We start from the raw sequence: 17,480 nt of genomic DNA, 5'->3' as shown, positions 1-17,480 counted from the left end.
GGCGGGAAGCGACGGCGCAGAACCGCCGTAGGCGACGTCTCCATACTGAATGGGGCGCGAAGCGGGTACGCGGCAGAGCGAAGCTGCGAGCGGTTGGGCATGCCCAAAGAAGAGGTGGGTGTCCCATCGTGGACGAGGCGCGAATGGGCGACCTCCGAATGCGGAGCCGTTACTATATAGGTCAGGCGAGAGAACCAGTTGTCGTCCAGCTTAGGTACACCTGAAGCCGCCCCAGTAGCCACGGCGGTGCCAGGCGAATGGGAAATTGACCGGATATGCTTTAAATAGGACATAAACCTGGCTTTAATGGATGCGTGCAATGGATACCATTATGTTTTTACTTGACCTGAATGAGCACTCGCGCAGACGTGTCAATTATAATGACAGGGTGCTGGAGAGGGGCGTAGGTCATGATATTGCAGTAAAGCAGTTCGGACCGCCCGGGGTGCAGGGCTACGCTACGCACTGTGGTAACTGGACCCATCTCGGGGGAGGGGGCAACGCATGTGCGTGCCAGGAACGAGCGGTGTGATGTGGGAATGCTTGTAGAAAATTATTTGCGCCAGCGAATGAGGATGCTTGTAGTGAATGTGGTGAGGCGCCGATCCCATGAGTTTGTAAGGATTATTGGTGGACGAGGAGTTTCCAGGTTTGATATCCGGCAGGCTCTGCTAGTGTAATTCGCCGGATGAGCGGGTTACCGGGCGATTCAGGCGTACCGTGAGATTAAGAACGACTAAATTCGCTCATGCATCTGATTTGATTGCAGCCCTCGTTTAAAATGTTGTCACCAGCCAGGCGATGAAGTTGAGTCGCCGTTTTTAAGGGTGCGGACGGCACAATCATGCACGGGGAAACAACCGCTCATGGTGTCTGACAGGTCGTGCAATCCCGTCAGGGTCACCCATTTCATCCCATTATGTGACCCACATCGACGCGCGCGCGCGCGCGCGCGCGCGTGTGTGTGTGTGTGTGTGTGTGTGTGTGTGTGTGTGTGTGTGTGTGTGTGTGTGTGTGTGCGTATGTTGTCGGTTGTATTGGAGTCCATAGGTGCCGAGCTGCTTGCTTAAAGGGAATGTTTCACATTTGAAGATATTGGAACAAGCACCAGATATGAAACATGGTCATTCATAACTTTGGTGTACTTTTAACCTTACCAGCAGGTAAGTAAGTAAGTAATAAGCAGGTGGTACTTTTCAAGCTTATTGTCGTTTTTCCAAGGTATGCGTACCCGCAGTTTTGATTTTTAACAATGTGTCTGATTTTCCAAAGCAACTGCTCATATATGCAAGGTAGCGTTAAAAATCCGTCTACCGATAGGACATATTCACGCCGCCTATCACCCATACCCCCCGCTCTAGACTGTTTTTCTTCTTCCAACATTCTACCTAAAAGTTGTGGAGAATATCCGTTGCCCAACAGGAAAGCCTAAATTTCATTGACGTGGATATTCTCACAATATCTTGGTAACGACTGGCAATCGCTTTTTCTTTAGTCCCCTGGATCTTGGTGTCCTGTAAAAACTGTGGCTTGCTGTTTAAAAAAAGCCTGAAAAATCGAACAGGATCGTCGGCAGCCAATTTTGAATTCACTTCTGCTATCGTTTCGAGTAAGACATGTTGCCGAGATATCAACCGAACTATATCGCCATTCTGATTTTTCCGAGGAATAAGGCTAATACTACTGTCTTATCTATGTGGCCAATGTCCCTCGCTAATGCACTGAACAACTTACAAAATCGAAATTCTTCATGTGCGAATCGAACGCGTGATGATAGATAAGCAAGGTGCATGAGGTTTTTGTGATCGATTTAAGACCGTTTTAGATCCATGCACACACCAGTTGAATCAGAATTTGCAGGTGGAAAAGAAAGGCGACTTTCCTGGATTTCTGGTGATCTCAGGTCACGTGATGACCTGCAAGTGAGCATAAATTATATATTTCCAGACAGCAATGGTAACACCGAGTGGAACACTGCCAGTTGCTTGATGGAATGATGTCTAGTTCAAAATACAAACTAAAAAATTATGGAAACAAACAGTTTCTGGTATAATGCGTCTTTTCTTCTTGGGCCCCGTTCGATTTGTCGTCGGCACGATTGTCAGCTGGAATGCGTCATGCGTGCCAGCGCAGCGTTCGGTGTGTGGGCTGGTGAGAAAGTGTTTTGACCAGTGTCCTAGAATTGCCGACTTGGGGTGTAAAGCAACACCCTATGAGGAGGAATTTTTCCACTCCTTTTCCCCATATTTTATGTAATTTTTTCACTCCTGTCTGACATTGTCTAATCGCACATGCCAAACCCCTATTTCCCTTTCTGAGGTTTTCAGATGTCATCCAAAACCGAGCTCACTTGAAACCACCAAGCATAAACGAGGCTCTGCAGAACCTGGGCATCTATGACTATGTCGTGCCTCACCTATATCTGAATCATGTCTATATATGCACAAAGCAAGAGCGCCAGGTGCCTCCAAGCCCAAGAACCCCAGCGACCCCAGCCGCTTGCACGCATTAAATTTGATTTGTTTACAAAATGTATCACAATCTGCAGCTGTGCGCCAAATGCAAGATGTTCACGCATCCCCTATTTTTTTGTCTCACCACCACACCACGAAAGCAGAGCGTGGGGCAAACACCAGCAAGGCCTGGTAGAGAATTTTACTCTACGTACTTCTTTTTTCCCGAGGAAACTTGAGCACTAAATTGCATCACTCCCGAAATGCATGAGTGAAAAGGTCAAGAAATGTCTTTGAAATTAAACTTACGAGATGAATATTACTATTTGAGCACTTTTATTAACATATTTTAAGCCAACTTAGCTGATTAAAAAATTTTGCGAGAAATGTACCAGTCTTTCTATTTATTTGGCTACTTATGTTTTTCTTGGTATCATGCCAGTGTGATACCACTTTATTCTTTCTTCCTTTTCGATTGCCTTTAGAGGTACCATCTGCTGCTTAAAATGTTGGCCAATTTCTCTGCAAGATGCTGCAACTGCAAGCTTGTACGTATTTCATACATAAATTGTATTAATTCGCCAGTCGCCCAAACATGTTTGATATACACCCAAGCGTGAACAATTGACAGGGAATGAAAGAGACAATTTGAAGCATGGCACTTATTTTTACCGACATTTTTGCCCTCTTAAACCTTCGGTTAACTGTTTTCTTGTTTCATGGCGGTGTTCAATAAGGATAAATCCAAGCTTTTCGAGTGTCTAACTTACCAGGCTTCCTGGCAAGGCTTAGAATGGCCTTGCCGAATGCTGCCTCCGTGTGGCAGCATTAGAATATGCTGCAACATAGACCCTTGGGAAAGACATGACGCGGCTAATGCAGATTGTTTGTTTGTTTGTTTGATGGCCAAATTCTGCCCTCTGGAATTGTTAACGTTGGCGGGCATGATTGATATTTATATTTGGGGGGTGAGTCGGATGACTCTGTCTGCCAGCAGACCATGCAAAAGATACTGATTTGTGTTTTTTTTTTTGGGGGGGGGGGGGGCAGGAAGAAACCGCCAAGTCTCCTGTGGACCAAGTAATTACTTACCTTGCCTGCTTTCAACACATGGTTGGTAACCAGAGCTAGCCATTTTTTGTTTTAATGCATCGAGTTTTGCCATAATATAAATTATGATGCCACAAGGCATGCAGTGGGCTTATTTTGTTCCATATTCTTGGTTTTTTGCCCCAAATTTCTTAATGTGGTCACTCATGGCTGCTTTAACCAGATGTTTGCTATAGGTATCATGGTTTGCTGGCCGGCAAATGACTGTACTGTATGTATACACTATATTTTTAACACAGGGATTTTCTTAGCTGCATAGCAATTATAACATGAGTTAAATATTGGTATGTAACAAATAGTTAGACCACTCCATTTAAAATGTAAAGCCGACATCTCAAACTTTGTCATTAAATATGAATAAACAAGCCCACATGGATGCATTTGCTGCAGCTGAAAAGGCAAGCAGCAATATTGACATGGTCATCTAAAAGTTGTGTTATTTTGGGAGAAGAGATTGTTTTGTGGAGCATACCTATCATTGCCCTTCACATAGGCTAACCATGACAATCAAAATAAGTTGTTCAAAGTGATTTAAAGTGTTTTGATTTGCATGTTGTCAACTATGTCTGATGTCAACAAACATGCTCAAATGACCGGAATAAAAATGCAAGTTGAAACCAGCCAAAAACTAGCTTTAGATATCATGTTTTTATCACAAGTGCTGCTGTCAACAGATGGGTGAGTTGAGATGATGTTCATCATATGGGCTACTCTAAGTTAGGTTGAGTTGGTCACGTGCATGGCAAGTGGTAATAGGAATTGTACAAGAATCAGTAACTCACAACTGCTGCTGTGATACAAACTGGTCATACAGGATGAGATGATGTAAGGCCTCTTTAGGTTAGGCATAGGCCACTGTGATGGAAATAAGCATAGGTATTTTGTGAGAAACAGTGACAAAATGTTTGTTTTCCCTGACACCACCTTAACAGAAGCCAGAAGTATGTCTGTTGTGTTTGACTCGGTGATGGGCTGATGTGTATTAGTCCAATGTTTTTTTGTTTGAGTGTTTTATGCTTGTTGAATTTTCTGTTGTTATATTGTTATTGAATTCCTTTGCTTTGTTTTGTTTTAAAAGTGCTGTGGAAGGAAATTGAAAGGTGCAGCATCATATTATTGGTGTTAATAATTTGTTATGCTCATTACACTGTCACGAAATTACTATGTTTTAACACGTGCCCGGTTGGCCAGCTAGACACCCTCCGCTCGGGTGTGGGGGGGGGGGGGGAGAGCCAATTTGAACCCCCGTTTGAGATCTCGTAAACTAAGAAAGCTAGAGACACCGAATTTACAGGGTGTCTAGACCGCGAACGCACTTAGGTTATGGTTTCAGCTTCCTAGGTAATGATGATCTTCAGGTCGAATAAGGTCGAACAAGGTCAAACTCCAGGATGGTCTCCAAAGCGCCCCAAGAACCTAGACAACTGTCTCTAAGCAAAAGTTCACAAGCCCGTTAGAGGTCATTGACCTTGTTTGACCCTTTAAAGGTCATGGTGACCAAAATGATACAAGACTGCTCTGCATTTTCATTTGAATAAGCGACAAAGATTACGCTAGGCAGTATGTTCCTAAAAAAAACGTTCGACCGGGGTCGTCTTAGGTCAATTGCCTGTTCTGATCTCTAAGAAGTCAATTGAAAATATATAATGCAGTTCCTGCTGCCAATAAATTCGAAATGAACACCAGAGACTATCCCATACAGCAAGCCCTAGATTAATAAATCAGGTTGGTTTTGACCTAAGTCTGACCATCATACCTGACCTTAGGTCAACGTAATTTGCTCATTCAATATTTGTGGTGCCTAAGAAAGCATCTCAGAGATGTATGTCTTCGTCAAACACTCCGTTGTTGTATCAGATTGAACGATTCCCTAGAAATTGCCTTCTTGGACACCATGGGCTGACTTTGACCTGTCATAGGTCAGCGACCTTACAAGGTACATCTAAAATTTGTATGTCAAACGATCCGATATGCAATTTTCTACAGCTATGCAAAATGTGGCGCGGCTACGCCGCGCCCTTCAAAGACCATTCGGGAAAAAGCCTTCGGGGGGGGGGGGGGGTCAATTTGCCCCCCACCCGAGCGCGTATTAATGTATTCTGTTTCACTTTAATGGCCTAAGATGTTAAAAAACGAAATAGTTTTGTCAGGTTTCTGATATTACGTCCATGCCAACTTGAAACAGATGTCTTTGTTTGCTGGAGCATCCATCATGGCTCATAAGTTCCGTCTTTTGTGAATTGATTTTTTCACTCCGGCACGGTCTTTTTTGCGATATAATTTTTCACTCCTACCCTAGTTCAAAAGCGATTCTAGCTCCCTGGTTTTGAGTTTACCTTCTTTCCCCCCTTTGCCTTCAGAGCAGACGCCCATCCCCAATCTGGCTTACCGCCGGCCATGACACAGTGCCCATGAAGTGGTGTTCGGATGTGCGGCTCCTACTCTGATGTTACCATCAACTATCACAGCCTTAAGTTGAGTGCCTCTTCCCATTCCCATCTCAGTTCAATTTCTTCCCGTCTCATTTTAAGGGATAGCTCGACTTTGTACGAAAACGGTCTTTTGATCCTTCACTGCTACTTGCGCTAGCATGATGCCTATCTTTTCATTGAACTCCAACATGAACTGTCAGAGCCAATGTTCGAGACCCGTGAAGTTTCGTTCCTGTTCCCCGTATTTTACGATACACCTCATCAATCATCGTCATTCACCTTTTCATAGCTTCTCTTGGCAGTTCAATTCCCTTCCTATCTATGCTACGTCGCATTCCTCCCAAATTTAGAGACAATTCCGCCCAACCCACCCAAGCTGCTCGCAAACGTAAGAGCTACCGAATCAACGCCCGCTTTTTTGTCAGAGCGATTTTCAATCTGGTAGCGCTTTCTCTACATGCTGACGGGCTGACAAAGAATCCTAGCAGCATCGTCAGCTGGCGCGTGACGTCACAGACCAAGTAACCTTCTGGTCAATTGACGTGACGTAGGGAGAATAACGGGCCGTGGTTGGTGCTGACAAACGTGTTGACGGATCGAACGCGGCCTTGACTTTAACGCGAAACCCCACGACCTAGAAAATCCCGAACTTTCCGTTTGTCTTGAAAATTTCTGTAAGCGAACAACGCCCAAGGTGACGAGAGCACCTCTTGAGTTATCTCGGAACATAAAAAACTATGATCTCTTGATGTCACCACGTCAGATCGTGTTTTGTCGTGTTCAGATATAACGAGTGCTGGTTGGTAAGCAGGGTGGCCTAACCTAACCGGTTGAAATCGATATCACTACGTTTGGGTTGAACGGCTGCACATTTAAGTCAAGGTTTTAAGGTGAAAAAGAAGGGCGACTGAACTTGGGTTTAGGTCACACTAGGTCATCTGATGACCTTCCGCGGGCAAATAAATAGGATCCATTTCAAGATAGCACATGTAACGCGGAGTCCATTGGGGTCACTTGCTTGATCGAATGAAGCATGTTTCCCAAGACAACTTAGATATGTCAGGAAATGATCAATTTCTGGGGCAATACATTATGTCCCGTTAAATTTAATACAGAACTCAACTACCTGAAAGATTCCGGCTCCCTTGCCTTTCTCAAAAAAACGCCACAAGTGTGGAACAACTCAGATAATGAAGGCATTCCTTCTCCTTTCACGTAACATGAAAAACTGTGACCTATAGACGTCACCACATTCCAGATCAATATTTGTCATACACAAATATAACGCATGATGAGGCATCAACAAGAGAATGTAACACTGTTAACACTAACACTAGCTAACACTGTTAAAACCGAGCTGGCCCTGATTTCAATGAATTTTGAAATTTGCAACAATTGAATTTAAGATTCGGGTGAAGAAGTGAGGCGACTCAAGTAGAGTTCAGGTCATGTCAGGTGACGGGATGAACTTTCACAGGCAAGTATAAAAGTAACAGTAAAAGTACAGCAAGTACACATTCCAGACCGAAAATGTAATGACGAGTCGAATAACGCTAACTGTTCGATCGTATGAGACCTGCTTCAAAAAATAAACTCATCAATGTCTGAAATAATCAGGTATGACGAATGCATTAATCGCTCTTGACGCCGACACGGATCTTAACGATCTGGAAAGTCCCGAACCTTTCGAATTCTATCAAAGCTTCAGCATGTGTACAACATTCTAAACAATAAGGGCATCTCACGACTTTCGACAGGGCATTAAAAACCGTGACCTCCAGACGTCGCCGCGTACGGTATTCCAGATGAACAAGTATTCCACATAGATATTCCATATAGATATAGATATTCCACATAGATATTCCACATGAACGAATATAATACGGGATACTGGTTAGTATCGTCAACTGCCATGTTGAATTCGGACAGCTGGTATTTATGCTATCGCATGTGAACGGTGTGACTTCATTCGCGTGGTTTTCCATCACAAGCGGATTTGGTGAGGCAATATGTTGGGTTGAGGCTGTTCTGCGATGGCACTACGCCTGCTCAGTTAAAGTCATCGACTGCTCGAAGCTCGAAGCGACTGCTCGAAGAAATGGTTAGACAAGGCATCATCGCCCCCTTGGGTGACGAGCCATCAGATTGGTGCCATCCACTGGCGCTGGTCACAAAGTCTAATGGAGGAGTGCGGATATGCGTTGACCTCACCAAGCTCAACAAGTTTGTAGGAAGGCCTCTGCAACCAACCTCTAGTCCAAGAGAGGCCGTCTCTGGTATCCCCGTAAACGCGAACATCTTCTCCACGTTGGATGCCAAGTCAGGATATTGGCAGCTCCCTCTTCAAGAAGGCAGCCAACACCTCACAACGTTCACCGCGCCCTGGGGCGCATAAAGTTCCTCCGAGCGCCCATGGGCCTGGTCTCAACAGGGGACGAGTACTGCCGACGTGGAGATCAGGCTCTCCAGGATCTGGACCACGTCGTCAAGGTGGTCGACGACATACTTGTTTACAATGAGGCAATCGAAGACCACGTAGACTGTTTACGAGCTGTTGTCACACAATGCCGCCAATATGGCATCACGATCAACGAGAAGAAGTTCTGCTGCGCACAGGAAGAAGTCTTCTTCTGTGGCTTCAGCCTGTCTTCGGTCGGGAAGGAGATCAACTCGGGCAAGATCACAGCCATCACCAACTTCGCAACGCCAACCAACATCACCGTGCTGAAGTCTTTCATGGGGCTCGCTCAGCAGTTCGGAAACTTCTCCATCGATATATCATCCGCTGCAGACGCGCTTCGTGGTTTACTGAAACCTTGACACGCTTTCGTGTGGACACGGGATCACAAGACAGCCTTCAACGACGTCAAGAAGGCTCAGGCATCACCGCCTGTGCTGGCTCATTGCGATCCGCATCTTCCGACGGTTTTTCAGACCGACGCTGCTCGTCTGAAAGGGCTCAGATACGTCCTGCTACGACAGCACGGCGATCGCTGGCGCCTAGTCCAATGTAGGTCCAGGTTTCTCTCTGACACCGGGCCACGCTACGCAACGGTGGAGTTGAAGCTCCTGGCAGTGGTGTGGGCACTGAAGAAATGCCGCATGTTTTTGCAGGGCCTGCAACACTTCAGAGTCATCATCGACCACCGGCCCTCGATACCGATCTTGAACGACTACACCCTGGATGCCGTCGAAAACCCACGTCTCCAACGTCTGAAGAAGACCAGTCTCTACAACTTCACAGCCATCTGGCAAAAAGGCAAAGACCATGCCATCCCCGATGCACTGTCACGTGCTCCTGCTGAAGAACCGACGCCTGAGGACAACCAGCTCGTCTAGTCTGTAGAGCACCATGTCCATTGCTCGTGGTTTCCCATCCTCCCAGGAGATGCTGCCACGGTCCTTACTCCCATTCTGGGACGTTCGCCACGAACTTTCGTCCCACGACGGCCTAGTTCTGAAAGGCTGCCGCATCCTCATTCCGCGTGGTTCCCGGAAGGTCACCATGGAAGCACTTCACGACGCTCACCAGGGTATCGAGCGCACCAAACGACGAGCACGCCAAACTGTCTGGTGGCCCGGCGTGAACAGCGACATCGCCAACACTGTGGGCAATTGCAGTACCTGCGAAGAGCTCCGTCCAAGTTTGCCTCAGGAACCGATGGCCACCGACACGCTGCCATCGAGGATTTTTGAAGATGTCCCTTCCGACTGCTTCTCTCACGGTGGCAGAGACTTCTTCGTCTACGTGGATAGGCTGTCTGGCTGGCCAGTTGTCTATCAACTCCCACGGGGTGACACAACAAGCCGTCAGATCATCAGAGCCCTCCGAGACGTCTTCGTCAGTCTTGGAGTCCCCGTCAGACTCAGGACAGATTGAGGACATCAGTACAAGAGCCGTGAAGTCGCCAACTTCCTGAAGCGTTGGGGAGTACTGCATGTCATGTCGACTCCGTATTACCCACAATCCAATGGGCATGCGGAGGCGGCAGTATAGGCCATGAAGCACCTGGTGTCGAAGACGGTGACTGATGGCTCTACCGACAACGACAACTTTTACCGAGGACTCCTGGAACTGCGAAACACGCCTCGAGCCGATGGACATGCTCTGGCTCAAGTGGTCTTCGGCCATACCATCGGCTCCTGTGTTCCCGCTCATCACAGCGCCTTCGCTGCTGAGTGGTTGGAGCAAGCAGAGGAATGTGACTCCAGGGCAGCAGCGTCTCTCCGCCGTGCACAACGAATCGGTGTCAAATCAAGTCTACCGTGATTTTGGCCAGATACTGCTGTAGTGCAAACATTTGCCTGCTTGTTCAAGACTAATTCGAAGTATTCCACGAAAATCATACCAGCTGGACACCCCACATAAGTCTAACACAACAGACGGCACGGGATGCATGAGGTCAGCGTTCGGTGCTCAGAGGAACCGTCGCCGGTGATCCCATGGCGACACAGGCCAGACGACCACTGATGTCATATTGGGAGCATTCGGCGGCAAATGCCTGTCCCTTTGACCAGATGCGGTAAGAGAAGCCCTCCTGGGTATGGCTATCTGCGGCCACGCCAGGCTGATCGTCACACGACGACCCGAATTTGATGCTGCCGTTAAAGGAACCCAAACAGTCGCCCAGTGCTGCAGCCTTGCAAAAAGAGCTTTACCACTGTACCAGGTGTATTACTCTGCGGTTTACATAGGGGGGTAGGCCCTTCTCCGACCTTGGCTCGAGGGGGGGGGGGGCGATAACTGATGATGGCCACTGTTCGCGGAGATCGAGCTGCAACATCTCCTCCAATGATATGTGAGCTTTGCGGTCAGCGTGGGCGTGGCTTCACAGTCAGCACCGCTCCAGCCAATATAAAGCTGGTCGGCCCATGACCACAGGCATCACAGAAACCAGCGAGTTCAGCCATGAAAGTCCTGGTGAGTCCTCTGCTTACGATGCTTGCCGAAGATGTGCATTACATTATGCTGTTTAACTTTATCGGGAGAAACGGTATATTGAGCCACGCATCAGATATCGTATACACAACTCGCTTGTAACTGTTCGCATGCTTTTAACTGCAAATGGCTGCTGTAGATCACAATTTCGCCGATAAGGATATATGTGCCTTAAAACGTTGTCATTGGATTAAGTCATGGGACGTTTTTAGGACGCTAGAGTCGATGCCACATCTGCCGTGTCAGAGTTGTCGCTGTAATGAACTGCGTGACTCACTTGGGATACTTGCACGCGCCACAAGGTGGTGTTGCTGATCCATGCGTGTGACCTTGATAAGCAAATCTTGTGTACGTTTTTTTGTCCCTTTCTCTTGGTTTTCTTGGGTATTTTCCGTGATACCATCTTCCGTACCTGCTCTTGCCTTTTTGGCTGCGGCACTTTTCTTAAATTACTTGATACTTAGCCTCATGTTCGTCATATCTAGCCGTTGGTCCTCGTTTTTGTTTTATCCGGGAACAGGCTGCACGTGCCAGTCACGAGTGGGTCGAAGGGCCCCTGGTGGGGGCCCCGTCCGAGCGGCAGACACATGCCTCTAAAAGGGTTCCTGTACGGGCTAAATCTTGGAGTTTGGATCCCCAGATGCATATGGTCCTGCCCCACCGATATCCATCCTTCTGCATCTCACAGCCCTAAAATGGCCTTTACTGGCCGAAAAGGCTCTAATCCAACTAACAAAGTAACCGAAGTTGCCGAGCCATACAACTAGCAGCGCAATGTGCTAGTCAATTGCCGCTCATCGTTTGGACATTTGGCGCTGCATAACTGCAAAACACGAGTGGTTAAACAGCCGCATTGTCTTGGCCATGGGTACAGCACGGTGAATGCCGTGTGGTTTTCGCGTGACTTTCTATGATCTTGCACATGCCGGGTAAGAGTACCATAGGCGGTGGGTAATGGGGTACGCAAGTCCACGTGCATTAAGTTCGGAAGCAAGATGATTCGAAGTCTTAAAAAGGACGCGGCTGGAACAGCAGGGAATATGATGGGTAGCAACAAATGGGTAGCTCAGTTCAAAACCACTTACAAACTTGGAATAGTACCTTTAACAGAAGTGACTTTCAGTTGCAAAGATATATCGCTAAATCCTTTCTTTTATTAGGTCAATGTCACCGTTATCTGTCCGTGCGTTCCTTGCCATCTTGCAGATGACAAAGCGATTCCCTCGTTCAGGTCGGCATCATTGACTTAAAAAAAAATCCGTCAGGTTTTTTCTGCGATATATTTTCAGCAGCAACGTCCTATTTATGGCATTGCCCTTTTCTTTCAATTATTTTTAAAAGCAAATGTTAGGTCCACCTTGTCTGTTTCAGGTGGTCATGTGCGTTGTCCTGGCCGTTGCGGCTGCCGGCCACCACTCGCACACCGCTGGCGAGCCGAAGAACCAGGGACAGCCGGACGCGCTCCAATACTGGATGAATTTGCTTTCCCCCTACGCCAGATATACTAGTGCTTTCTTGAGAAACATCCCTGGCTTCGCCCCGGGCGGTGACCACCATCAAGCCTACGGTCAAAACGCCAATTACGACGCCAGCGTCCTCTTCACTCCTGTTGTTGGCTCGTTTAGCTACTTGGACCTCCGTGGTGTGAACCGGACGGTCAATTTCTCTGCGGACAGGTCTGGCTTCCACATAACTGTGGACCCCCACACGGAGGTGACCACCAGCTATGAAAACAACCACGACTAGCGCGGCGCTCTCTGAGCAAGCCCGCCTGTAAGACGGGGCCGCTCTGGGTAATGGTAAAGTACCTGCCCTGCCAAGTACCTGCCCTTCGGTGTCCACTGCTTCCGGCGCTCCCGTCACGTTCCAGGGCACGCACGGCCCGGAGGGCGTATTTTACTCGTAGCGCTCTATTCACCCCGACCCTTTCCTTACCTTCGCCTGTTTTGGTAAGCGTTCTGTGCGCTGCTCACTTGCGGGCAAATGCGAAATTTGCATCTCTGACTCGCTCCCAAACGTTCTGGTTGTGTTCATTTGCCGTTACAACCAGAGGCCAAGAGTGTTTGGTGCATTCTCTCAGCTTGATGCCATGGTCCGTATTTACAGCTTACCGAGCTCGGTTGGAACGAGTGGTATAAAGATGTGGATCATTTTTGACGCCATACAAAATATACTAGGCAGCAGTAGCATGGTTTAATTACTGGAGGGTTTGGGTGGGGTATGAGTGGGGATAGGGGTGCGGGCAAGGGTCGAAGAAACGCGTCCTAAGTTTCGCATGATAGGGTTGTGTCTCCTACATTTTTGCCCGTGCACTGCATATTTTCACCTACTCCCACTCAAGATACCGTTTTTGGATCAGGCTGTCCCCGGATTCCAGTTTGACCGTCCAGTCTCAGAGAGATGGCCGCATCCATGCTCGAGAGCGCTGTAATACCGCTTGTATAAACACTGAAAGCATTTTCACTGCACATCGCAAACAGCTGTTTAGCATCTACATATGGTGTCAAAACGAATGGTCTTTTCGAAATCACTTTCGGAAATATCTGGTGGAGGGCTCACCGTTGGACGTCAAACGCTTCCGTAGATATCCGGCTATGAAACTCCTCGAGCGAAGAGCTCCCAGCATCGAACGGAAATTAGATCATGCGCTTTTCACAAAACGGCATACATCGAATTCACCTGTGGAGTGAACGACTTCACGAGTTCACTCCAATAAGGAGTGAACGACGGCCAAAAAGAGCTAATTGTGATATGGAGAGACGCGAGCGTGCAAAGCACGGAGTCCTGTCACTCGCGCAAAAGTGGGATGAGCTTGTGACGCATACCATTTCAGTGCCCAACACGGGATGGGTGCGACACGATCTCGACCCGACACCAAGTGACTGTGGTCAGGCCACATGTCGGTGCAGTTCTGACATAGCAGTACTGGTCGCGGCACCGTAACGGCATCCACCAGCCTGAACACGCACGTTTTGGATGGATGTCGGGAGAAAAACACCACTACAGCTCTATGTACAGACAACTCCACTGCAAGGCCGGTCATGACAAGACAGGGAGATCGCTGCCGGCGAGAAACGAACGAAAGACGTCCAACAGGGCCGAGCGCTGTATTCCAAGCATCCCACAGTCTGACAGCGTTCGTGACAGGGAATGTGACATGTGACAACGTGACATGGCTTTATCCGGGCGATGACGCATTGAGGAGTAGATGCATTCATTGCAACAGAGCAGATGCCTTCCTTAATATCTGAAAGTGTAGAATAGTCTCTTCAGTACTGGAAATGCAGTATCTCTATATAACAAGAAAAACTGAAGAGTATGGTTAGAACACAGGCCTGCATCTCACCAATCGGAGGGATATGGATACATTCACGGTATCAACACACTTTAACGTAGAAAACGGACGGCCATTTGGACAATTGGAGGCCGGCGTGTTCAATCGATCAAGCTAACTCTGGCATAACGATCTACCAGTTATGGAGCGTTTGGTGAAGAATATCGCTAACCAGTGTCTCTGGTTAGCGAGGTGCTACATATTCTACCTTTCTTCACATTCTATTCCCGTAACTAAGGGTTCGCCAAATGTACTAGCTGCAATCGGAAATGAGGTGCGATCGCGTGCCAGGGAAATAATGTGGTTATTGGCCAATGACAAGCAAGTACGACATCATACGATGAGCGAATAAGCCAATCACACACAGCGAGATCGCGTTTCGATCCGGGAACTCTCTGATGCAACAGACGGCTGGTGAGGCACAGAGGGCTTCTTTTTAAAGGAAGCATCATGTCACACTAAGGATGGTATGCATAGTTTAGGTTCCGACGGAACAGATGGCGCATGGTGGATGATCTGCTACCCAGGAGGGTTAGATACCTCCTACTGCCTATCCTGTCCCAAGACTTTCGAGCATTCTAGAGATTGTATGCCTGACGACATGTGGAGGTTGGAGAAAATTACGGGGATGGTACTGCTGTGAAACAGCTATTGTTACAACTTGGATAATTATGACCACCACTTGTAGACATTGTACAATATACCGGTCGAGCTTCATTTGGTTAAACTAAGCCCATTCCCGTAGACGTATGCTACCCTTGTACGGTGTGCGGGCATCCCTGAAAATGGAATAAGTAATTCCGAAACGTCAGGCCAGTTGATAGACGTCAAACATCGGCGAGTTACTTTTAATTCTAGGTGATCAACAGAAGGCCGAGATACGAAAACTTGAGCAAGCGCAAACAAACGCGTTAGCTGCACTTACGCCAAGGTCTTCAACAACACTCGCGTAGAAGAGAATGTGCTGCCCAATTACGTTTATCTTAAACTTCATCACCAAGCAGCAAACCATCAGTCATTGACGAAAGGGTATCGTCCGGCTGTCGCGAAAAGGCAGTTAGAACAAATCAATCTCTCGAACTCAAAAAACAATCTCGCAACATCACTTAGAGAACAGGTGGGCAAACTAACAACACATTTAAGCGATTGAATATTGATGGTAACCTAAAATTATCCATCGGAGCTTAAGGATCTCGTTCAGCCAATTGAGAATGGCGCGAAACAAGTAAATATTTCGAGAAGTTGAGCAGCGTGTATGGCGGATCTGCAGTTCCTCCTGAGAAGAAGGCAGGCTCTATCAACCTATCGGAACATACAAATGCTTACCGATAAGCATGAGCAGCTTGAAGATAAAGGGAGAGATGTATTGAACTAGGGTGTAAGTTGCCAGCTACGGTCCGACTGCAGCGCAATAGACAAGACTGCAGAGTTGGAGGTATTGCAAGCGTTTTCACACCCGTTTTTCTGCGCTTTCCGTTTCATAGGTATGCATAGACACAATTTGTGGTTTGATTCAGTTCTAGCTGCCCTGGGTGCCGAGATATGACACGAAGGGTGAAAAACGTTCGGAGGGGCAAAAGTCATCTTGCCAGCTCGTGTGCGCATTACACGCGGCACCGTAAACTTGGCACCACCCGCCTGATTCTTTATCAAAGCATGTAACTTCCGAGTGGCTTCGTGTCCCGGATGTCGAGATGTGGCACAAAGCGTGAACACCGTCGAAAACGGTACAGTCAATTTTGCCAGCTGGTGCGCACGTAACACATGCAACCGCTAACTTGGCACCACGAAATTTCCCGGTACATTCCCCGAAGAAATATTCCCCTTCCCGAGTCGCTCCTTGTCCTGGGTGCCGAGATGTGGCACAAAGCATGGAAACGGTCGAAAACGGCAAAATCGATCTTGCCAGGTCGCGTGGGCGTGACGCGTGGCCCGTGCCACCGCACACGTGGCACAACGCGATTGGCTGTTTGATATCCTGTGGAAGCATGACATTACAGAGTCGTCCCGTGCCCCGGGGCGCCGAGATGTGACAAAACGTGAAAACAGTCAAAAACCACAGATCCCATTGTGCCAACTCGTGACACATGGTACGTGCGACCGCACGCTTGACGCCATGCGTTTGTCCGTTCGATGCCCCGTCGACGTGTGCCGCTCTCGAATCGTTTCGACCCGCCGTTGTCGAGATCCGGTCCGGGATCGCGCATCGCTCGTGATCGAGGCATACTCGTAGTAAAGTAACTCTTCGAAGACGGAAAACTCCATCTTGCCAGCCTGGTTGCGCGTGACATATGGAACGCACCACCGCACACTTGGTACCACGGGATTGCCCATTTGACTCCCTGTCGAAACGAATAAATTTCATGTCGTTCCGGCCTGTTGCGAGTCAGGAGCGCCCAACGATATCTCCACAACGACGGTCGTTGTTGAGATATCGGTGCGGGATCGCGTATTCGGTAATCTACAGCGAAATGGTGGCAGCCAGCCGCACTCGAACACGGCCGTTTCACACCGTAGCAACTCATCGGCGGCAGCCGAGAGATCGGCCGGTTTTATTACGACCTTGCGTACTGTAAGCATACTGCAACCATTCGCCTAAAGTTAATTTTCGAACGATGTCACACAAAACGTAACGAGCAGAAGGGCGGTAGCAGGAGAAGAAATCGGGGAACAGGTTGGTGTGGGTTTTTATGGTCAAGATGTTTACAGATTTGAAGGTAGGGCATTGCATTCGGCGGGTTGTTTTTTCGCGAAACCGGTTTTGCTAATCGTCCCGGCGATGCGGGGAGCTAACCGTGCGTCGCATAAAGCCGTGATGCACACTGAAATGAATAGGGCGGCAAATTGGTGAATTTTGTGAGACTAAATTCACGCCACTCATTTCACTCACTTTTCATCAACTCACGTCATTCATGCGATAGGTACTGAATGTACCCCAATGTATGAAAATGGTCAAGAGCGGCCGATTCATCGTTAAGTTCTGTAGGCGTGGCACGACCTACTGCACATTTTGTGCCACGTGATTCCCTATTCGACATCCTGTCGAAGTGTGCAAATTTCATGTTGCTCCGCCTCGCTGTTGGACCCGACTCGAGATATGACTCCGGGATTAAACGCCGTGCTCGCGGTTTGGCGGTCCCTGACAAATTGGTTTCGGTCATGTTCAACTTATGGAAATTTTGCGAATTTAATTCAGTCGTCACATACTCATT

The 17,480-nt window shown here is 47.9% G+C and overlaps 2 protein-coding genes across 2 annotated transcripts; both read left to right on the top strand.

Moving 5' to 3' along the window:
- Positions 1-8,407: 8,407 nt before the first annotated feature.
- On the top strand, positions 8,408-8,815 carry LOC119097088 (uncharacterized). Its single transcript, XM_037220135.1, has one exon. It carries the CDS (start codon positions 8,408-8,410, stop codon positions 8,813-8,815), a length of 408 nt encoding a protein of 135 aa, XP_037076030.1.
- Positions 8,816-10,887: 2,072 nt separating this feature from the next.
- LOC119097082 (uncharacterized) lies at positions 10,888-12,973 on the top strand. Its single transcript, XM_037220121.1, has 2 exons — positions 10,888-10,916; positions 12,306-12,973. Exons 1-2 carry the CDS (start codon positions 10,905-10,907, stop codon positions 12,678-12,680), a joined length of 387 nt encoding a protein of 128 aa, XP_037076016.1. The 5' UTR covers positions 10,888-10,904; the 3' UTR covers positions 12,681-12,973.
- Positions 12,974-17,480: the final 4,507 nt, after the last annotated feature.

Source organism: Pollicipes pollicipes, unplaced genomic scaffold, assembly GCF_011947565.3.
Source record: "Pollicipes pollicipes isolate AB1234 unplaced genomic scaffold, Ppol_2.1 Scaffold_2441;HRSCAF=2862_pilon_pilon_pilon, whole genome shotgun sequence".
NCBI classification, from domain to species: domain Eukaryota; kingdom Metazoa; phylum Arthropoda; class Thecostraca; order Pollicipedomorpha; family Pollicipedidae; genus Pollicipes; species Pollicipes pollicipes.
This window is presented reverse-complemented; position numbering and strand designations above follow the sequence as displayed.